General features: G+C 38.4%; 1 protein-coding gene across 50 annotated transcripts in view; it reads right to left on the bottom strand.

Annotated features, from left to right (window-relative positions):
- Positions 1 to 24,234, bottom strand: part of TRDN (triadin) — a 950,114-nt gene that overhangs the window by 309,559 nt on the left and 616,321 nt on the right. For all 50 annotated transcript variants that reach the window (XM_053710723.1, XM_053710722.1, XM_053710726.1 and 47 more), the window contains exon 35: positions 8,262 to 8,309. In XM_053710723.1, the coding sequence (XP_053566698.1) occupies positions 8,262 to 8,309 (48 nt within the window). The remainder of the gene's footprint in view (positions 1 to 8,261; positions 8,310 to 24,234) is intronic.

Here is a 24,234-nt window from a genome sequence, read left to right as displayed (position 1 = left end):
GCACTGTGGGTGCATGGTCGTTTGTGAGTATATTTCCATTGCTTAATACATCTGGTCACATCGTTCTAGGAGATATTACACGAAGAGCGCCTCTCTTTTTTCTGTGTTTCAGGAACTGTTTAAGTCTCTGACTTGTCTAGCTTTGTTAATAGGCTACAGAATAAATTATTCTCTCTACATTTTGTGTATAGTGGAGGATTTTTATCTCCCTTTTTGCCTCCCCATAATTTTAAACAATGGAATGTAGAAATATGCATTGAATACATCTATCAAAAACATGTTTAACTTTATAATCATGAAATAAAAATGTTATTAAAGTTGAAAAATAATTTGAAATGAGAAACATAAAATTCATTTAATTTAGTCTTTTTTTTTTTTTATTATTTCAAAAATAAGATCCCATATACTTTTTATGTAAATTAAATGTAAAATTGTATATACATTTTTGTGAATTCTATATTTGTTTTTTTCCTTGTGTACGATGTTAACTCACATCAAGCACATTTATTATTGTGGCAAATAGCCAAAGTTACCAGGTAAACTAATAAAAGGTTCTATAATTTCTTTCAAACAAATGTTTGGTTCTGCTGTTCCTTTTTCATGCTACTTTAAAGCACTTATAAGAAAAAGCAATAATTTGTGAGTGGTATTTATCACCTGAGTTAAGCCATTTTTTATTAACAATCCGCTCTTCTTGATTTGCTATGAGTAAAATCTTTTAATACTGGTTGCTCCATGCATTCACCTCTAATGCATATATTAGTTCTTTATTTTTAAGTGCCTTTTGTAGTGTTTATGTCACATGTTGGCAGATAATGTTTATCTTGTAAATAAAGGCTTCTGGGACAGATATAATACATGGTATTTTAGTTATTGTTATTTATAGCTATGGTGGTTTATATAAATCTTTTTATTCCTTTCTCTGATAGAAGTGCCATGAAGACCCTGTAGTATTGATGATAAAATATATTATGGTTTTGATATTTGTTGATGATGTGTCTAGTGGTATATTTGATTCTTACTTAAATAAAACCCTTTGAGATGAATTATGCACACAAATTACTCTTTCTTTATGGATTGTATTGAATGTTTTAACTAGCGACACTTAACAGTGTTTGGATATTGTCTTATTCTGTGCTAGATTACAAGTGGCGTGCTATTTTTAAATCCAGCTTGAGCCTAAACTTTGCTAGTAGTAATCTTTTTGCGCGCATTTTGTAGAGCGTGTTTTACAAGTTGAAAGTAAAAGGATTGTGCACGCTCTAACTTTCTTACTCTAGCACTTATCACTCGCGCACTAACCTGACGAGTCATATATTTTTAACATTCCTATGTTCTTCACATACATGAAATGATGAAATTTTTTTTTTAATTTTAAATATATATTTATATATATATATATATATCTGTTTATACCTATACCTGTATATCTTTTCCCATAGAAATATAGGTATAGATATATATTTTACATTAACATTATCAGATATATTTAGAAATATATATTATAATAAAAATGTAAAAAAAATCTATGTGAAGAACAAAGGAATGAAAAATATGAGTAACGCACTTTGTGTTTCGCGATGTAGGTCTAACGCCGTGTTGGGTTAGCAAACATGAAAACAGTAATCTTATTGTGCATTTTAGTGATGTCGCGAACATAAAATTTTCTGTTCGCAAACGGAGAACGTGAATTTCCGCAAATGTTCGCGAACGGGCGAACCGGCATAGATTTCAATAGGCAGGCGAATTTTAAAAACCCACAGGGACTCTTTCTGGCCACAATAGTGATGGAAAAGTTGTTTCAAGGGCACTAACACCTGGACTGTGGCATGCCGGAGGGGGATCCATGGCAAAACTCCCATGGAAAATTACATAGTTGATGCAGAGTCTGGTTTTAATCCATAAAGGGCATAAATCACCTAACATTCCTAAATTGTTTGGAATAACGTGCTTTAAAACACAGGTTGGGGATTGCCTTTTACAAAAACAAGAAAAGAGAGAGGGAGGCGCAAACACCTCTAAATACAGACTGTATGTACAAATAGTAATTTATTAAGGTATTAACGATAAGACACTCACACTCAGGACCCTCAAACATATGAGGTATGTAAAAACACAGCAAACATATGGCACTCAAAGGTTCCTTAACGATATGTTCAATCCAGCGTAAAAACAATCCTCCTTAAAAGTTCCAATGTTCAGTCAGTAGCAAAAGAGTACTGTTAAATACACTGTAGAAAGCATCGTTCAAAACAAATATTGAAATTATCGCCAAAAGCTCATACTACACCAAACTGTCAGGATGAAAAAAGCCAGCTCTCCTTCAGCTGATGTGTACGGCGTGGCGTAAAGACAGTGGGCGGGGCCTAACGTGTTTCGTAGGACGTCTGGGGATTGCCTTTTGTGCAAAGAAATTTCTGCCGGGTACCTTCCACTGTGGTGTCCCAATAGCTACAAATTTTTGGAACGCCTCAGACTCCACCAGCTTGTATGGTAAAAGCTGGCGGGCTAAGAGTTCAGACAAGCCAGCTGTCAGATGCCGGGCAAGGGGGTGACTTTGTGACATTGGCTTCTTACGCTCAAACATGTCCTTGACAGACACCTGACTGTGGGCAGATGAGCAGGAACTGCTCAAGGCGAGAGACAGAGTGGCGGATGGTTGAGAGGGGGCAAGGAGGACAGCAGTGGTTGATGTGGCTGAAGATGCTGGACCAGGAGGAGGATGGCGTCTTTGAGTTTGTGTGCTGCTTGTACTCATGTGTTGATCCCATAGGCGTTTGTGATGTGCGATCATGTGCCTTCGCAAAGCAGTTGTACCTAGGTGGGTGTTGGACTTCCCACGACTCAGTTTCTTTTGGCACAGGTTGCAAATGGCATCGCTGTTGTCAGAGGCAGACACACAAAAAAAATGCCACACTGCTGAGCTCTGCAATGACGGCATTCTGGTGGTGGCAACAGCATGCGTTGATTGGCGTGCTGTCTGGCTGACACCGGGTGCCGATGCATGCTGTCTGACTGTGCCACTAGCTCCTTGTGACGACCTCCCCCTGCTTCCAACTCATCTCCTCCTCCTCTCTGTCTCCCCATCTGAACTTTCCCCCTGTTCTTCTTCTCTTCTAGCAGGAACCCACGTGACATCCACGGACGCATCGTCATCATCAACCGCTTCACTTGTATCTGACAACTCAGCAAAGGAAGCAGCAGCGGGTACAATATCATCATCATCACACCGTACGTCCATGTGTGTAATGCTGCCTGACTGAGACATATCCTTGTTATCTACATCCTCTGGCAATAATGGTTGCGCATCACTCATTTCTTCCAACTGATGTGTAAATAACTCCTCTGACAGATCAAGTGAAGCGGCTGTGGTGCTAGTGTTGGTGGTGGCGGCAGGCGGGCGAGTGGTAACTTGAGAGCAGGCACTGAAACGTGCACGTGTGAAGGAAACTGACTGCTATTATTTCACAGTCAAACTTCTAGTTTTTTTTTAATGTACACTACTGTTACACCAGATATGAGTTGCACTGGTGTGACACTGTGCCCTGGCAGGTCCTGAAATGCACACGAGTTAAGGAAACTGACTGCTATTATTTCACAGTCCAATTTCTAGTTTTTTTTTAACCCCTTAAGGACAAGGCCATTTTTTAATTTCTTTCCCTTAAGGACCAGGGCTATTTTTACATTTCTGCGGTGTTTGTGTTGAGCTGTAATTTTCCTGTTACTCATTTACTGTACCCACACATATTATATACTTTTTTTCTCGCCAATAAATGGACTTTCTAAAGATACCATTATTTTCATCATATCTTATAATTTACTATAAAAAAATGATAAAATATGAGGAAAAAATGGAAAAAAACACTTTTTCTAACTTTGAACCCCAAAATCTGTTACACATCTACAACCACCAAAAAACGCCCATGCTAAATAGTTTCTAAATTTTGTCCTGAGTTTAGAAATACCCAATGTTTACATGTTCTTTGCTTTTTTTGCAAGTTATAGGGCAATAAGTACAAGTAGCACTTTGCTATTTCCAAACCATTTTTTTTTCAAAATTAGCGCTAGTTACATTGGGACACTGATATCTTCAGGAATCCCTGAATATCCCTTGACATGTATATATTTTTTTTTAGAAGACATCCCAAAGTATTGATCTAGGCTCATTTTGGTATATTTCATGCCACCATTTCACCGCCAAATGAGATCAAATAAAAAAAATTGTTCACTTTTTCACAATTTTTTTCGCAAATTTTAGGTTTCTCACTGAAATTATTTGCAAACAACTTGTGCAATTATGGAATAAATGGTTGTAAACGCTTCTCTGGGATCCTCTTTGTTCAGAAATAGCAGACCTATATGGCTTTGGTGTTGATTTTTGGTAATTAGAAAGCCGCTAAATGCCACTGCGCACCACACATGTATTATGCCCAGCAGTGAAGGGGTTAATTAGGGAGCATGTAGGGAGCTTCTAGGGTTAATTTTAGCTTTAGTGTAGTGTAGTAGAAAACCCCAAGTATTGATCTAGGCCCATCTTGGTATATTTCATGCCACCATTTCACCGCCAAATGCGATCAAATGAAAAAAAACTTTAAATTTTTCACAATTTTAGGTTTCTCACTGAAATTATTTACAAACAGCTTGTGCAGTTATGGCACAAATGGCTGTAAAAGCTTCTCTGGGATCCCCTTTGTTCAGAAATAGCAGACATATATGGCTTTGGCGTTGCTTCTTGGTAATTAGAAGGCCGCTAAATGCAGCTGCGCACCACACTTGTATTATTCCCAGCAGTGAAGGGGTTAATTAGGGAGCTTGTAGGGTTATTGGCGTTGCTTTTTGGTAATTAGAAGGCCGCTAAATAACGCTGCGCATCACACGTGAATTATGTCTAGCCGTGAAGGGGTTAATTAGGTAGCTTGTAGGGAGCTTGCAGGGTTAATTTTAGTTTTAATGTAGAGATCAGCCTCCCACCTGACACATCACACCCCCTGATCCCTCCCAAACTGCTCTCTTCCCTCCCCCACCCCACAATTGTCCCCGCCATCTTAAGTACTGGCAGAAAGTCTGCCAGTACTAAAATAAAAAGTATTTAAAAAAAAAAATTCAGCATATTTACATATGCTGATGTGTAGGAACTTCTTTAGCTTAAAACCTCCCTGATCCCCCCCAAACAGCTCTCTAACCCTCCCCCTCTACCTTATTGGTAGCCATCTTGGGTACTGGCAGCTGTCTACCAGTACCCTGTTTACTAAAAAAAATGCTTTTTTAATATTTTATTACTTTTTTCTGTAGTGCAGCTTCCCCCCAGCCAAAGAGCAAGCCCCCACCCCCTCCCAGATCCCTTAGATGTATTTTAAAAATAAATTTGGCACCACTTTATCTCATTTAATTTTTAGAAATTTCAGTAGTGTAGCCGTTCCCAACTGCTCCCACCCCGTGCACGCGCCCGCCCCCGCCCTCCCGTGCACGTGCGTGCGCCTCCATGTGCGCCCCTCCGGTCATGCCCACGATCCTGCCCCCCACAACGTCATATGGCCCATCGATGGCCGCCCACCCGCCTCCCACATAAGCTCCCACCCACCAACGATACCGGCCCTCGATGTCCGGTGCAGAGATGTACACTACTGTTACACCAGATATGAGTTGCACTGGTGTGACACTGTGCCCTGGCAGGCCCTGAAACGCACACGTGTGAGGAAACTGATTGCTATTATTTCACAGTCAAAAAAGTGTTTTTTTTTTTAAATGTACTCTACTGTTACACCAGATATGAGTGGTGGCACTGGGCGAGTGGGCACAGTATACGCTGTGAGCCTGACACACACGCTGGCAGGCAGGCAACTGCAATTAGATTACACAGGAAAAAAAAAAAAGCAGACTGATGTTCTAGCCCTAAAAAGGGCTTTTTGGGGTGCTGTCCTTACAGCAGAGATCAGATGAGTCCTTCAGGACTGTAGTGGACACTGAATACACTAGCCTAGCTATCGATTTGCCTATTAAATTAGCAGCGGCTACACAGTCCCTCCTCTCACTAAGAATGCAACTTCCGAATGAATCTAAAATGGATGCTGTCCAGGAGGTGGGAGGGTCTGGGAGGGAGGGTCTGCTGCTGATTGGCTGGAATGTGTCTGCTGACTGTGAGGTACAGGGTCAAAGTTTACTCAATGATGACGAATAGGGGGCGGACAGAACATTGCATATGTTCGCCCGCTGTGGCGAACGCGAACTATTCGCCGGCGAACTATTCGCGACATCACTATGCATTATTTAAATATTACATATAAAATATTAAAAAATATTAACAATAATTATTAAAAATTATTATAGATACTGTAGAATATATATATATATATATATATATATATATATATATATATATATATATATATATATATATTAAATGGATTATTTTAAATTAGTTACAGTATCTATAATAATTTTTAATAATTCTTAATATTTTTTTGTGCTTGTATGCGCGCAAGGTTAATGGAGAATTTCCCAAACATTCTTCAATTTACTGAAAAAGAGGTACAAAAATGTAAAGATGATTACAGCTCTGTATAATTTTTTTTAATTTTTTTTTTATGTTACCTCTTAAATTGAAGAAAGCCAGACTGCATATTTCTCAGTCTCTAGAGTAACACTTTAAAACTACTCCCTATAAGTTTGCACCTCAAATTCTCAAAGATATCAATAGCCATAATTTTACTAGGTATTCCTTTTTAGTTAGCTATTTTAGGAAATAGGGGTAAAAATAAGAAAAGCAGGATTGGGAAGTAGGAAATGATAACTTCTGCTTGCTAGTAGAATCCTCCACCCTTGATAATGAGATTTGTAGACACCACAATTTTAATGGACTTGAATCATCCATGCCTGTTTGCTCATTTCTTCATATAGTTTATCTCTTGCTCATGCCTCATAATATATGGGAATGATTCAAACATTGATGTGGGTGTGGACTCTAAATGGAAGGTATCTGAAATTGTTTTAGTTTTGGGTATACAAGAAAGTGCCATCAATAGGACATTAGATTTTATATAATTATTTTTTACTATAATTACACTGGACTTAAAAGGGAAAGTTAATTCATAATTAGACATTTATAATTTAGACAAAGCATACAATTTTAAACAACTTTAGAATTTGCTCTGTTATTTAATTTGTTTCCTTCTCTTGTTATCCTTTTCTTAAAGGTTTATCTAGAAAAGCTCAGGAGCAGCAAAGAACCTAGGTTCTATCTGCTGATTGGTGGCTGCATATATACCGACTGTCATTGGTTCACCCTTGTGTTCAGCTAGAAACCAGTAGAGCATTGCTGCTCCTTTAACAAATGATACCAAGAGAATGAAGGAAATTAGATAATAGACATAAACTGAAAATTAGTTGAAAATTTTATGTTCTACCTAAATAATGAAATACATTTTTTTTTGTTTCATGTCCCTTTAAGCATATATTTCATTTTTGTGTTCTTTAGGACAACATTAAATGAATAGTCTAGTCAAAATTAAACTTTCATGATTCAGATAGAGCATGCAATTTTAAGCAACTTTCTATTTTACTCCTATTATCTATTTTTCTTTGTTCTCTTGGTATCTTTATTTGAATATAAGCTTAGAAGCCGGCTACATTAAGACACCAATCAGAAAGTGCTACCCAGGTTCTGAACCAAAAATGGGCGGCTCCTATGCTTACATTCTTGCATTTTAAAATAAAGATTCCAAGAAAACAAAGAAAATACAATAAAAGGAGTAAATTAGAAAGTTGATTAAAATTGCATGCTCTATCTGAATCATAAAAGTTTAATTTTGACTAGACTATTCCTTTAACAAAGCTACATTAACTCTACTGCCTGATCACCATAGTGATTGTGCACTATGATTAATTAAACTAATTACTGTCAACACTAATGATCTCTATAAATATTCATTTATCCTTTAAAGAACCCAGTTGCATGAAACATTCATTATTTATTTTACCACCTTTTCCTGTAATTTTCCTGTAAAAATCATAATTTGTGAGGGTCCCTGAGAGGCTGAAGTAAATCCTGCAGGCCTACTTAAAACGTTCAATATAGCACAGATCTCATTTATATCTGTCCCTAACTCTCCACCGCAAAGAAGGTAAGATAACTATAACAAGAAACATTTCAATGGGTGTGTCAGTGGACTGCAAGAAAATACGAAATTATAGTTTGCAAGGTGTGTTACGTGTTCTTCGGTACTATAAATAATATGGTGGATAATAAAACAATAAATATTTACCTTTCTTGGGTTTTGCTGGTTCTTTGTAATGTTTTGTCATAGATGCATCTAAGAAAAAAAATGTTTTTTTTTTTTGTTTTTTTTTTTAAATTCAGTATTTTTTTATGGTGCATAGAATTATATTGTAGTATAAAATAAATAAACAGTTAAGAAAATGTTTTTTATAAAAGAAAACATTCCACACTGAAGAATTGATTTGGGGAGTCAGGTAGGATTAGGTGTAATAAGCATGGTTCCAAGAAGTAGATTTTTGTATTCACAACATTATAAAAACATTACCAAAAAATACATTTGGTCAACATGATCAATGGTTATATCTGTCCTGTGTCTGAATGTCTCACTTCTATGTTTATATTGAGTAGTTGATGTATGTTTGTCTTTTTTATTAACTATGTCCATATATTGCAACCTGGCAGATTTAATTTGAGATGCCTGTTTAATAAAGGATAGCTAGAGAATGAAGCAAAATTGATCATAGAAGCAAACTGGAACCAAAAATTGTCTGGCTCCTTAGCTTAGATGCTTTCTTTTTCAAATAAAGATAGCAAGATAATGAAGAAAAATTGATACTAGGAGTAAATTAGAAAGTTGCTTAAAATGTCACGCTCTATCTGAATCATGAAAAAAAATAAAAATGGGTTTAGTATCCCTGTAATGTGCAACAATAGATTAGGTGGCAATTTTGATTAAAAAAATAAACAAACATTTATTAGAACCACTAATTTTGTTTTATTTTGTGCTGTTTTTATATGTTGTTAATAATGTATGATGTGACCTTGTATCTTCAACAAAAAAACTGTTATGCATTAAAGGCTAGATTATGAATGGTGCTCTAACTAGTGATATCCAGTCTTTATCGGCTTTTTGTGAGCAACGGAAGTAGCATGCAAATTTAGAGTTGAAAGTAAACGCATTCGCTCAAGCGCAATCAAGTTAAATCAAACATAACATAAATACACTTAAAAGTACAGTTACACATATAAACACTATCTGATAAAAAATATTTTAAAAAAATAATAATTTAAAAAGTTATATTGGCTCAAAAATATACAGAATAAGGTGTTAAAAAAGGGCTTTAACATATATAGGCATAAATAGACATGTCAAAATATGTGTATGTGTGAATATACCTTATATATGTCTATAGATGTGTGTACATATGTATTTAAGTATTTGTGTGTTTTACTGTGTATTTACTGTACATTCCAATGTTCTTCACATACAGAGCAATGTACTTTTTTTTATTTTTTTTATTTATTGTTTTTTATTAATGATTTGCAAAATACATGAAGACATAGGTAAAAATACATCGCTCTGATATGGTCATACACAGTGAACGCTAACATTCCATCATGTCAATGTTAATCATATGTAGCATATTCTTATTTTTTAAGAAGTCCGACACAATGAGTGCCCATCAGTTATGTAAACAGTGAACCTGTTACTCAAATGTCTTCTGTTAAATATTAAAAGTGCAAAACAATATCAAACCTAAGCAACGTCAATGTAATAAAGCAAGACAATTATCCTAAACAGTTTTCCTCAGAAATGATCCTCTTACCTTTAGGTCCCCAGGTCCGGCCCTAAAAATATATTATGTCCTAGCAGTATGAATTAGTTATGAACAACTTGAACGGTCTGGCACTCTCTGGAATCTGTAATCGTTAACATATGTGTTGGGATGAATTGCTATCTAACTCTAGTAGAGTTGTTACCTATATGATGGGTTTTTCAGTGGCTAGGGGCAAAGAGTGTGTGGTACAATTATGGTGAGCGGAGTGGCCTACCTTGAAAGTGAATCCTGCCACAAAAAATTAGCATTTAAAATTATATCTGTTTGGTTTCAACACATATAACCATATTTTTCCAAAGAATACTGCTCTTCTACTTCCTCCAACCACATAGATCTAGTAAGAGTTACCGGCTTTTTCCAGTGGCGAGCTATTAGCCTCCTCGCACTGTTGATGCCGATCTGTAAGACCAACAATCTTAGCCGACACGTCAATTTGGGCATGTTGTTCAACAATGCCATGCTTGGGGTTAACGCAAATTCAGCTGCCACACATTTCTTGAATTATAGTTCAACAGCTTTCCACAATGAGTGGACTCTATGGCAATGCCACCACATGTGTAGTAGATCACCACGTTCTCCACACTCACGCCAACATAAGATAGGTGCATTGGGGTATATACTCGATAACCTTGATGGGGTCAGGTACCACCGTAAAAGGATTTTGAAGTTTAGTTCTAGTAATATGGGAGAGGTTGAGGATTTTTTGACTGATCTAAAAATTTGTTCCCAGATTTCGGGTTCTATATGTTCTTTTAAATCTGAACTCCATCTATCTGTGCAAGTCGGCAATGTTTCTGTTGGGTTATTTATGAGTAGTTTACGTGATATGGAAAGAGTTCCCTTTGGTATAATACCAATGTAGCACAGCCGCTCGAAAGTGGTCAATTGTCTCAGAAGATCCGACTTAAATGGAGAAGTGTGTATATAGTGGTATAGCTGAGCATATTTAAGCCATTTTGTGAATCTCCCATCAGCTATATTAGTTAATTTAGCTCTCTCTAAAAGTTTGCCTGCCTCTATGAAATTAAATAATGGGATTGTATAATCCCATTCCGTCAATCTTTGAAACCCTTTATCTAGGCCCCTACCATTTCTATGTTTAGTGCAATCGGGAATACTGGAGATCTGTAGGTAGAGATGTGAGGTCTGGAAGCTATAATGTGATCCCAATTTTTTAAAAGTTGTTTGTGTAATTCAAGTTGTTGGCATTGAGGGGGTCTGAGGTCTTTTGATACCCAACAAAGTGACTGTACCAGGGGTGCCCTAAGAATGTGTGAGTCCAACGTCACCCATGCTTTACGCTCTTGTGTATTGTGCCAGTCTAGTATTCGTTGCAATGTCACAGCCTGATAATATTCCTCAATCTTGGGTAGTCCTAATCCACCATTTATAGTAGGCCTATACATTGTGTTTCTGTTCATTCTCGGTCTGCACCTGCCCCATATGAATGTATTTATGCATCTTTGAAGTCTAGTTATGTACCAACTGGGCAGATGGAGAGGTATTGTTTGTAGTATATACAAGATTCTAGGTAGTGTGGTCATTTTTATAGCCTGTATCCTCCCCCACCACGACAAAGGTTTATTCGACCATGTCTTGAGATCGCGTTGTGTGTTAAGAAGCAGCGTATTATAATTTTTGTCAAATAGTGTTGTCTGGTTAGGGGATAAATGAACTCCCAAGTATTTTATTGAGTTTACTTTTAACCTGAGCGGGCATGTCCGTGATAGGGATGTAAATTTGGTATCTGACATGTTAATATTTAAAATTTCGGACTTTTGTTTGTTAACTAAAAAGTTAGAAAAACTTCCGAACCTATCTAGCTCCAAAAGTACCTCTGGGATAGATGTAGAGGGGGATGATATCATGAATAGCACGTCATCGGCGTACATAGCAACTTTATAGTCCTGTTGGCCAATTGCTAACCCTTTTATATTTTGATTTCTGCGTATGTGAGATGCAAGAACTTCCATCTGCAAGATGAATAAAATCGGGGACAAGGGGCATCCCTGTCGCGTGCCATTGTGAATTGGGAACGCTGATGATAGAATCCCGTTCGCCTTTACTTTAGCCCTGGGATGACTATATAAACTAAAAATCCTTCTCAATGTTTTGGGGCCAAATCCTATATTTTTTAATGTTAATTTTAGAAATTGCCAATCAGTCCGATCAAATGTTTTTTCAGCATCAATAGCCACTAGTACTGACTCAATACCGTGGTGTTTAGCATAGTCAATGAGTGTTGGGGCTCTAAGGGTATTGTCCCTCGCCTCTCGGCCAGGGACAAATCCCACTTGATCGGTGTGTATTATGTCGTTGAGGACTGTATTAAGTCAGTTCGCTAAGATTTTTCCCAATAACTTTATATCTGTGTTTAGAAGTGCAATCGGGCGGAAGCTGGCTGGGTCATCTTGTGGTTTGTCTGGCTTTAAAAGTACAGATATATGTGCGTTCAGGGATTCTCTAGGGAACTGTATGTCTCCGTCTAAAGCGTTAAAAAGTTTCAGCAAGTGTGGGGCTATTATTTGGCTAAAAGTTTTATAAAAAAGGTTTGTGAGGCCGTCTGGACCGGGGCTTTTCCCTACCGGGAGATCTTTAATAGCTTTTAGTATTTCTATTAGGGTGATAGGTCTCTCTAGATCTGAAATTTGAGTTTGTGATAGTTTGTTCAGGTTCGCTGACTCTATATACTCTACAGTTTGTTGTATGTGCGTCGAGGCAGGGTTAGTGCTTAAGTTATATAGCTGGTGATAAAAGTTTTGAAAGTGAGCTTCTATGGCCTTACTGTCTTGAATATATGTTCCTTGTTGAGTTTTTAATCTGTGTATATGCGTGAGGGAGCCTCTATCCCTCAGAGTATTTGCGAGTATTATACCTGATCGGTTGCCTTCATAAAAATATTTCTTTCGAGGCTGTAAAGCTTTCCTCTGTGCTTCTGAGTAGAGGAGTGTTTTGAGTTCGTTTCTAGTGGCTGTTAGCTCACGGAGAATGATGTGATTGGAGGGGGAGCTCTTGTGTTGTATCTCTAGGGCGTGTATTTTTGTGGTTAGGTGTGTTAAATGATTATCATACTGTTTCTTGAGTTGTGCCTTATGTTTAATACATTCTCCCCGGAAGACTGCTTTGTGGGCTTCCCATACATAAAGAGGTGATGTTTCTGGGATTGCATTGAGGTTAAAGTATTCAGTAAGGGTAGACGTCAGGATTTGTGCAGTTGGTGGATGATGTATCAGAGCAATGTACTTTTTATTGTAAATATATATATATATATATATATATATATAGGTATCCAAAACACCAGAACTCGCCCACAGAGGAAAACTGCCTGGGTGCAAATTTGTAGAAAATATTTAGCCAGAAGAAAATGCACTCTCAGGACTTTCATAAATAAGTTACTTTTATTCCTGTAACGTTTTCAGAGGTCTTGCCTCCTTCATCAGCATAAACAAAATGAAAACAAACAAACCCTTAAATAGTGACATACTCACTCCAAATCACTTCAAACCACTACCTTCACTGGCGCCAAAATTATCGATGTTGGAACGCATACTGCGTTCCAAATGTGCTACGTGGCGGAAGTAGTGCGCCAAACTACTTCCGGTTGTCAAAATTCCAGAGCCGTAATAGCCCGGCTTGATATGTGTTAATACCATAGTCGTAAAAACTGTGATGGCATATATTGTGTGCATGCTATCTTAGAAAAACAACCAACTATTAGTGTGCAAATAAAGTGTATTAATATCTTAAATAGTGATAGTAAGTGTGACAACCGCTTGTTGCCATGACAACCTAATAAACACTAGAATGTATCCCTATTGCGGACATGGGAACAAACTAGCAGTAGCAATGTTTCAAAGTGTATCACAGAGTGTGTTAAAGCAGGCATGCTGCCCAGATAGAATGTGTATAGAAATAACGGGGTCTACTTATGAATCGCACCAACTAGCATATTGTAATATATACATGTTACTGTGTTAGCTTATATTGAGGATATTCGGCCAGTCTACTTCTTCTTCTCATGAACCAAATGTTCATAGAGGAGTCTCATATGGAGATGTTTATGATGTACCGCCTTAAGTATGTACAAGACTATTATGCTCAAAACTATCATTTGTCCGGGATCTCCCCATTGCTATGAACTATTCACATGCGCACTGTTCGTACCCTGCGGCACATACCTTATTAACATATAGTTGTATTCTTAAGGGGGATTTTTTACAACTTAAATCTTTCTTATTAGGTAAGGGGATCATATATTGACACCCTATGTTACTTCCATGTTAAGATTATGGGGGTCCTATACACCAAGCATACTCCACTTCCATCTAGTGATGCCCCCATTTACACACTACTCTGAATACCAATCACTCCAAACAAATTAAATTAAATTGTTAAAGAAAATTGAAAAACAAATAAAAACAATTGATATAGCGGTCTTTCCATTGACTGCAACGATATCCCATTCGGGACTGATCTAGCTCCAAAAGTCCATGATTCTCTTGTATACAGAATAAAGAGCGCCTGGTCGTTTACTTTTGAATTTGTACATAGTGACCCGCTCTGTGTTTCATTCTGTGCATTCTTCCATATCTACGGTTACAACCTTGTCCCATAGGTTAAAGTGGCCTTAGAATCGAATGCCTAATGTGCACTGTGTTTCCCTGGTTATTCAACAATCAAATCATTATCTGTGTTGTGATGTTCATTACTGGTCCTCCTCTGATGTTCTTTTCTCCTTCCTGACATAATTAAGGATCTAGTGTCCAGCTTCGAAAATGGGTAATGTTATTGGAGCTATATGTGTAAAGAACCTGGTAACTCCAAGGAACCACTATCCGACTTCCACACAGGTATTAGAAATACCAAAGACTCCTAAACCCGGTGCTGTTTGCCAACATGGTTAGGAGCACCCCTATAGCGAGGCACGCAAACCGTATGGCCCACAGAGTCATGATAGTCTAGGTGCCGTACCCTGCAATTGTGTCACACTATATAGCCACATTACATTAGAGCCTTAAAGTCAGGGGTGGTGTTCAGCCCACCTGGGTAAATGGTGCCCAGTCGGTACATCCATTGAGCCTCCCGTTGTAGAAGTATTTTACCTCTGTCTCCCCCCCTATCCAGTGGGGGTACATGATCAATAAGTGTATATCTTATTGATGCCACCGAATGTCTGTGTTCTGCACAGTGTCTCGCTACCGGTTGGTCCGACTCCCCGGACTTGTGAGCCGACCTTATGGCATGCCGATGGTTGGCCATCCTTTCTCTCAGGGTGCCTGTTGTCTTGCCGACATAGTACCGAGAGCATGGGCACACCAATAAGTAGATAACAAACGTGCTTGTGCAGGTAATCGAATGTCGTATATGAAACTGCCTGTTGGTGTGGGGATGATGAAATGTTCTGGTACTTATGAGTCCATTACAGGTGGTACATCCTAGGCATCGATACGATCCTCTGATGTTGGTATGTGTCCTGGGATTATAACTTGCCTTCGAGTCAGTCCTGACTAATAGGTCTCGCAAATTTGTACCCCTCCTGTAACCAACCATAGGCGTAAGATGTTTACTAAACTGTAATTTTGGGTCAGTGGAGACAATAGGCCAATGTGTCCTTAAAGAAAGTCCAGCATTTCTGGTACTAGGAGAAAATGTAGTGGCAAGTATAATTTTGTCATCTCTGGTTCGTCTAGGTTCTTGTACCAATAGTTGTGCCTGTGTGACTTGTGACACTTCCTTCATCATCTGACTGATATGTTGTGTCTTGTAGCCCCTTTTCTGCAAATTTTGCACCCATTTCGGACAACTGGGAGGCTCCCACGATAGGGTCAGAATTATTTCTCACTGTTCTGATAAGCTGTGATTTCAGTATGCCCTTTAGTAATGCTGGGGGATGACAACTATCTGACCTCAGTAGGGAGTTCCTATCCGTAGGTTTGCTAAATAGTGTGCATCCTAGACCCTGTGTGGTTTTATACACTTTAAGGTCAAGAAAGTTGATAGACTGTGTATCGCTTAAGATTTTAAATCTAACCGTGGTCTGTGTATTATTGAATAGCTCAAACCACTCATGCAGGTCACCCATGCCCCCTCTCCAAATCAGAAAAATATCGTTGATATACCTACGGTAGAAAATGATAGATGAATCACATTTTCCCCATAGGTATATATTCTCAAAATGAGACATGAAGATATTAGCATAGGAGGGGGCCATGGATGACCCCATGGCCGTGCCCGCTATCTGGAGAAAGAATTTGTTTTCGAATCTAAAATAATTCTTGTGCAAACAAAATTCAATGAGAGATAGTAGGTATTCAATAGGTGGTCCCTCATAGAGGGGGTTGTTCGTGAGGTGTGTCCTGACAGCTTCTAATCCTTCCCCATGGGGAATGATAGTATATAGGCTGTTCACGTCCATGGTGACCAAAATATCACCAGGCTGGACGTGAACAGCCCCCAATAGTCTAATGAATTCGCTTGTATCCAGCAAAAAGGATACAAGCACCACATGGAAACACAACCTCACGCAAATAGAAAGAAAGGCTATCAAAACGCTACAGGATGACACCTCCCTTACCATTAGACCAGCGGATAAGGGAGGAGCCATAGTCCTTCTGGACTATGACTATTACAAAGGTGATATTGTAAATCAACTCTCAGATACATCTACGTATATGGCTCTGAAGTGTGATCCAACAGGCACATACAAAAAACAATTGGATGATTTGATCCATATGGGCTGTGAACAAGGTTTCATCTCTGAACACATTAAAAAGTACTGCACCACACTGCACCCCAGGATACCCATACTATATACAATACCAAAGGTGCATAAAGATGCAAAGGCACCCCCGGGTCGTCCCATTGTTTCGGCAGTGGATTCCTTGTGCCAACCGGTATCGCAGTACATTGACCTGCTATTGCAGCCGGTTGTCAGGGGAACACGATCCTTTTTGCTGGATACAAGCGAATTCATTAGACTATTGGGGGCTGTTCACGTCCAGCCTGGTGATATTTTGATCACCATGGACGTGAACAGCCTATATACTATTATTCCCCATGGGGAAGGATTAGAAGCTGTCAGGGCACACCTCACAAACAACCCCCTCTATAAGGGACCACCTATTGAATACCTACTATCTCTCATTGAATTTTGTTTGCACAAGAATTATTTTAGATTCGAAAACAAATTCTTTCTCCAGATAGCGGGCACGGCCATTGGGTCATCCATGGCCCCCTCCTATGCTAATATCTTCATGTCTCATTTTGAGAATATATACCTATGGGGAAAATGTGATTCATCTATCATTTTCTACCGTAGGTATATCGACGATATTTTTCTGATTTGGAGAGGGGGCATGGGTGACCTGCATGAGTGGTTTGAGCTATTCAATAATACACAGACCACGGTTAGATTTAAAATCTTAAGCGATACACAGTCTATCAACTTTCTTGACCTTAAAGTGTATAAAACCACACAGGGTCTAGGATGCACACTATTTAGCAAACCTACGGATAGGAACTCCCTACTGAGGTCAGATAGTTGTCATCCCCCAGCATTACTAAAGGGCATACTGAAATCGCAGCTTATCAGAACAGTGAGAAATAATTCTGACCCTATAGTGGGAGCCTCCCAGTTGTCCGAAATGGGTGCAAAATTTGCAGAAAGGGGCTACAAGACACAACATATCAGTCAGATAATGAAGGAAGTGTCACAAGTCACACAGGCACAACTATTGGTACAAGAACCTAGACAAACCAGAGATGACAAAATTATACTGGCCACTACATTTTCTCCTAGTACCAGAAATGCTGGACTTTCTTTAAGGACACATTGGCCTATTGTCTCCACTGACCCAAAATTACAGTTTAGTAAACATCTTACGCCTATGGTTGGTTACAGGAGGGGTACAAATTTGCGAGACCTATTAGTCAGGACTGACTCGAAGGCAAATTATAATCCCAGAACACATACCAACATCAGAGGATCCTATCGATGCCTAGGATGTACCACCTGTAATGGACTCATAAGTACCAGAACATTTCATCATCCCCACACCAACAGGCAGTTTCATATACGACATTCGATTACCTGCACAAGCACGTTTGTTATCTACTTATTGGTGTGCCCATGCTCTCGGTACTATGTCGGCAAGACAACAGGCACCCTGAGAGAAAGGATGGCCAACCATCGGCATGCCATAAGGTCGGCTCACAAGTCCGGGGAGTCGGACCAACCGGTAGCGAGACACTGTGCAGAACACAGACATTCGGTGGCATCAATAAGATATACACTTATTGATCATGTACCCCCACTGGATAGGGGGGGAGACAGAGGTAAAATACTTCTACAACGGGAGGCTCAATGGATGTACCGACTGGGCACCATTTACCCAGGTGGGCTGAACACCACCCCTGACTTTAAGGCTCTAATGTAATGTGGCTATATAGTGTGACACAATTGCAGGGTACGGCACCTAGACTATCATGACTCTGTGGGCCATACGGTTTGCGTGCCTCACTATAGGGGTGCTCCTAACCATGTTGGCAAACAGCACCGGGTTTAGGAGTCTTTGGTATTTCTAATACCTGTGTGGAAGTCGGATAGTGGTTCCTTGGAGTTACCAGGTTCTTTACACATATAGCTCCAATAACATTACCCATTTTCGAAGCTGGACACTAGATCCTTAATTATGTCAGGAAGGAGAAAAGAACATCAGAGGAGGACCAGTAATGAACATCACAACACAGATAATGATTTGATTGTTGAATAACCAGGGAAACACAGTGCACATTAGGCATTCGATTCTAAGGCCACTTTAACCTATGGGACAAGGTTGTAACCGTAGATATGGAAGAATGCACAGAATGAAACACAGAGCGGGTCACTATGTACAAATTCAAAAGTAAACGACCAGGCGCTCTTTATTCTGTATACAAGAGAATCATGGACTTTTGGAGCTAGATCAGTCCCGAATGGGATATCGTTGCAGTCAATGGAAAGACCGCTATATCAATTGTTTTTATTTGTTTTTCAATTTTCTTTAACAATTTAATTTAATTTGTTTGGAGTGATTGGTATTCAGAGTAGTGTGTAAATGGGGGCATCACTAGATGGAAGTGGAGTATGCTTGGTGTATAGGACCCCCATAATCTTAACATGGAAGTAACATAGGGTGTCAATATATGATCCCCTTACTTAATAAGAAAGATTTAAGTTGTAAAAAATCCCCCTTAAGAATACAACTATATGTTAATAAGGTATGTGCCGCAGGGTACGAACAGTGCGCATGTGAATAGTTCATAGCAATGGGGAGATCCCGGGCAAATGATAGTTTTGAGCATAATAGTCTTGTACATACTTAAGGCGGTACATCATAAACATCTCCATATGAGACTCCTCTATGAACATTTGGTTCATGAGAAGAAGAAGTAGACTGGCCGAATATCCTCAATATAAGCTAACACAGTAATATGTATATATTACAATATGCTAGTTGGTGCGATTCATAAGTAGACCCCGTTATTTCTATACACATTCTATCTGGGCAGCATGCCTGCTTTAACACACTCTGTGATACACTTTGAAACATTGCTACTGCTAGTTTGTTCCCGTGTCCGCAATAGGGATACATTCTAGTGTTTATTAGGTTGTCATGGCAACAAGCGGTTGTCACACTTACTATCACTATTTAAGATATTAATACACTTTATTTGCACACTAATAGCTGGTTGTTTTTCTAAGATAGCATGCACACAATATATGCCATCACAGTTTTTACGACTATGGTATTAACACATATCAAGCCGGGCTATTACGGCTCTGGAATTTTGACAACCGGAAGTAGTTTGGCGCACTACTTCCGCCACGTAGCACATTTGGAACGCAGTATGCGTTCCAACATCGATAATTTTGGCGCCAGTGAAGGTAGTGGTTTGAAGTGATTTGGAGTGAGTATGTCACTATTTAAGGGTTTGTTTGTTTTCATTTTGTTTATGCTGATGAAGGAGGCAAGACCTCCGAAAACGTTACAGGAATAAAAGTAACTTATTTATGAAAGTCCTGAGAGTGCATTTTCTTCTGGCTAAATATATATATATATATATATATATATTTATTTCATAATTTTAACAAGTAAATTTTTGTGAATAACATAGGAATGTAAAATATGTTTAATGTGCATCGATTTAGGTTTAACACGGTCGGGTTAGCGCACATGAAGACTTGATAACTTTAATGCTTGTTATTGAAATATTAAATGTAAAATGTTAAAAAATATTAGTAAAAAGTATTATATATTTATAATATATATATATATATATATATATATATATATATATATATAATCCATGCATCAAGTGTGACAGCACCACAACACCACAAAGTTTGTCAATGGTGATAAATTATTTTATTTAAGATACAAACAACCTTTAAAAGCGACATTTCGGACCTACATGGTCCTTAATCATGCATAGTTAAAAACAACTAAACACACTCTTTAAAAAGGGTATCTGGACCAATCAGGTTCCATCCTGTGCATTTAATTGAATTAACCCATACCTATCCAGGTTTCAGTGGGACTGACCGTAATAGGCGGGATCAGACTGATATACTACATTAAACTTCTACTATGTAAAAAGCATTACTGGGCTAAAAAGCTGCACCCAGGTGGTAAATCGCCATAGAACGGGCTAACAATGTTATTGAGGCAGTTGTTTGTTCCTGTGAGTGCACTTCTCTCTCTCTCTCTCTCTCTCTCTCTATATATATATATATATATATATATATATATATATATATATATATATATATATATAAATATATATACAGAAAATGAACAAATAGAGTCCAGCACTATGCCCATAAGTATCTTTATCCAGTGTGTGCCCATCACTATGGAGTATCAGTAAATCCTCTCCAGTGTGTGCCCATCACTATGGAGTATCAGCAAATCCTCCAAAGTCATACAGTCCATGCATCAAGTATGACAGCACCACAACACCACAATGTTTGTCAATGATGATACATTCTTTTATTTAGGATACAAACAACCTTTAAAAGCGACATTTCGGATCTACATGGTCTTTAATCATGCATAGTTAAAAACAACTAAACACACTCTTTAAAAAGGGTATCTGGACCAAGCAGGTTCCATCATGTACATTTAATAAAATTAACCCATATCTATCCAGGTTTCAGTGGGATTACAATGAATAATGACCCCTAGTGGTACCAGAAAACATTACCCTAAGAAAAAACTAAATTTATAAAAACAAATATAAATCATAATCCCTATTCAGACCATGCGGGTGCAGTGTATTAAGATGTTTAATCCATCAGACCTCCTTTTGTTTCAATTTAAGTTCCCTATTACTCCCTCTCCTATGTTGGGGATGTGGTTAATTACCTGAAAACGGATCTGACTAACAGTGTGTCCCATCTGTGTAAAATGTGCAGAGACTGTTAGGGCCATATCCTTAGATTTAATAGAGGCTTTATGCTGACTAAATCTATCTGTGGCAGCTTGGGTGGTCTCGCCAATGTAACACACCCACATCGGCATTTGAGGAGGTAAATAACATGTTCAGTTTGGCATGTATATAAACCATTGATGGTCAGTTGTTTCCTCTTATCATTTTGGGCTAGAAATTTTCCTTTAATGATAGAATTACATTGCGCACAATGTAAACAAGGGTAACAAATACAAACACAGTGTTGTCCAAAGAACAACACTGTAAGACCCCTGGCGCTGTCGAGACATATATATATATATCAAATTAGTCAATATATAATCCAAAGATCATAAAGAATTAATAATTTATAATTTATCAGTAGAGAAGGCTCACCAGGAAAAATGAGTCATAAATGGTCACAAAAATTTATTAGAACAATCATAAAGCATTAATACATATAACCTAACACATCTAAAACCCTTAGAGCACTGATCAGGCGTTTAGGCAAGTGTAGCACCAATTAAAATAAAATTCCCTATACCATAAGGATTCCCTATACAATAAAATCTAAACAAAGCAATGAAAAAATAAAAATATGTTTAAAATGGATCGCTGGAAAAAGGAGCCAGATTGGTGATCCCAGAGAAGCAGTCAAAATTGGAAACCACGTCAGCTGGAGGTATGGACGGTCTGGAGCTGCAATGAGATCGAGACCCAGATGAAAGACAAGAAAAGAGCCACAAAATTTTGGTGTTCACTTTTACTTAGACCATAATGGTTCTCTGTAGTCTCCGGCTCTATCTCTTCTCTCCTGGTGTTTAGCAGATGATTACCGCAGTCTCCCCTCTTCCAGGCAGCGCTTTTGCGATGAACCAAACAAACAGGACAGCTCAAAGAAATTCCTGCAGTCTCGGTCAGAAGCAGTTTCGTCAGGAGCACCTGGTACACAGGTGTAAGTGGGCGGAGCAACGCGTTTCAGCCCATTCTGGGCCTTTGTCAAGCTCCTGTTGATCGGAGTACCCGGTCTTTTAAACCGTCAGGGACTCATTTGATTGGAAGGTGTCCCAAATCAGACTGGTCCTATGCTAATCAGTATCCACACGGCAGCAAATTATGATAATAATAATAATAATAATAATAATTTGCTGCAGTGTGGATACTGATTAGCATAGGACCAGTCTGATTTGGGACACCTTCCAATCAAATGAGTCCCTGACGGTTTAAAAGACCGGGTAATCCGATCAACAGGAGCATGACAAAGGCCCAGAGCGGGCTGAAACGCATTGCTCCGCCCACTTACACCTGTGTACCAGGTGCTCCTGACGAAACTGCTTCTGACCGAGACTGCAGGAATTTCTTTGAGCTGTCCTGTTTGTTTGGTTCATCGCAAAAGCGCTGCCTGGAAGAGGGGAGACTGCGGTAATCATCTGCTAAACACCAGAAGAGAAGAGATAGAGCCGGAGACTACAGAGAACCGTTATGGTGTAAGTAAAAGTGAACACCATAATTTTGTGGCTCTTTTCTTGTCTTTGATCTGGGTCTCGATCTCATTGCAGCTCCAGACCTCCAGCTGACGTGGTTTCCAATTTTGACTGCTTCTCTGGGATCACCAATCTGGCTCCTTTTTCCAGCGATCCATTTTAAACATATTTTTATTTTTTCATTGCTTTGTTTAGATTTTATTGTATAGGGAATCCTTATGGTATAGGGAATTTTATTTTAATTGGTGCTACACTTGCCTAAACGCCTGATCAGTGCTCTAAGGGTTTTAGATGTGTTAGGTTATATGTATTAATGTTTTATGATTGTTCTAATAAATTTTTGTGACCATTTATGACTCATTTTTCCTGGTGAGCCTTCTCTACTGATAAATTATAAATTATTAATTCTTTATGATCTTTGGATTATATATTGACTAATTTGATATATATATATATATTTTTGGTCTCAGTTGTTTTCACTTATTTTAGCTGTCTCGACAGCGCCAGGGGTCTTACAGTGTTGTTCTTTGGACAACACTGTGTTTGTATTAGTTATTTGTTTGGAGTTAGGGGAATCTCCATTTAACCCGTTGGCTTATAAGTGTATTTACTATCCCAGTGCAGTGTGATCTATTTTCTTTTTGTTGTAAACAAGGGTAACAACCTTGTTAGGGGTAGTTAAATAGTTTATACTGTGTGGTTTAATGGTACCAATGTCTGCTTTAACTAGATTATCCCTAAGATTTTTCACCTGTCGGGAAGATGGCATAGGGGGTAATTTAAAGGATTCCACCTCCGGATTATATTTAGATAGGAAGTACCAATGCGTTCTCACTATCCGGAAAATATCTTTGCTTCTGTCACTATATTCTGTAGAGAATACCAATCTATTAGTATCATCCTTATTTTTATCTATACTCTTTTCAAGATCTTCAATACTGCTTTCAATAATCTCTTTGGGGTAGCCTCTTTTTACAAATTTATTGCCCAATCTACCCCTAATAAGGGTTGTTACCCTTGTTTACATTGTGCCCAATGTAATTCTATCATTAAAGGGACAGTCTACACCAGAATTGTTATTGTTTTAAAAGATAGATAATCCCTTTATTACCCATTCCCCAGTTTTGCATAACCAACACAGTTATAATAATATACTCTTAACCTCTGTGATTATATTGTATCTAAGCCTCTGCAAACTGCCCCTTTTTTCAGTTCTTTTGACAGACTTGCAGTCTAGCCAATCAGTGCCTGCTCCCAGATAACTTTTCGTGCATGAGCACAGTGTTATCTATATGAAATACGTGAACTAACACCCTCTAGTGGTGAAAAACTGTTAAAATGCAATCTGAAAGAGGTGGGCTTCAAGGTCTAAGAAATTAGCATATGCACTTCCTAGTTTAAGCTTTCAACTAAGAATACCAAGAGAACAAAGCAAAATTGGTGATAAAAGTAAATTGGAAAATTGTTT

The sequence above is a fragment of the Bombina bombina genome, chromosome 4, assembly GCF_027579735.1.
Source record: "Bombina bombina isolate aBomBom1 chromosome 4, aBomBom1.pri, whole genome shotgun sequence".
NCBI lineage: Eukaryota > Metazoa > Chordata > Amphibia > Anura > Bombinatoridae > Bombina > Bombina bombina.
This window is presented reverse-complemented; position numbering and strand designations above follow the sequence as displayed.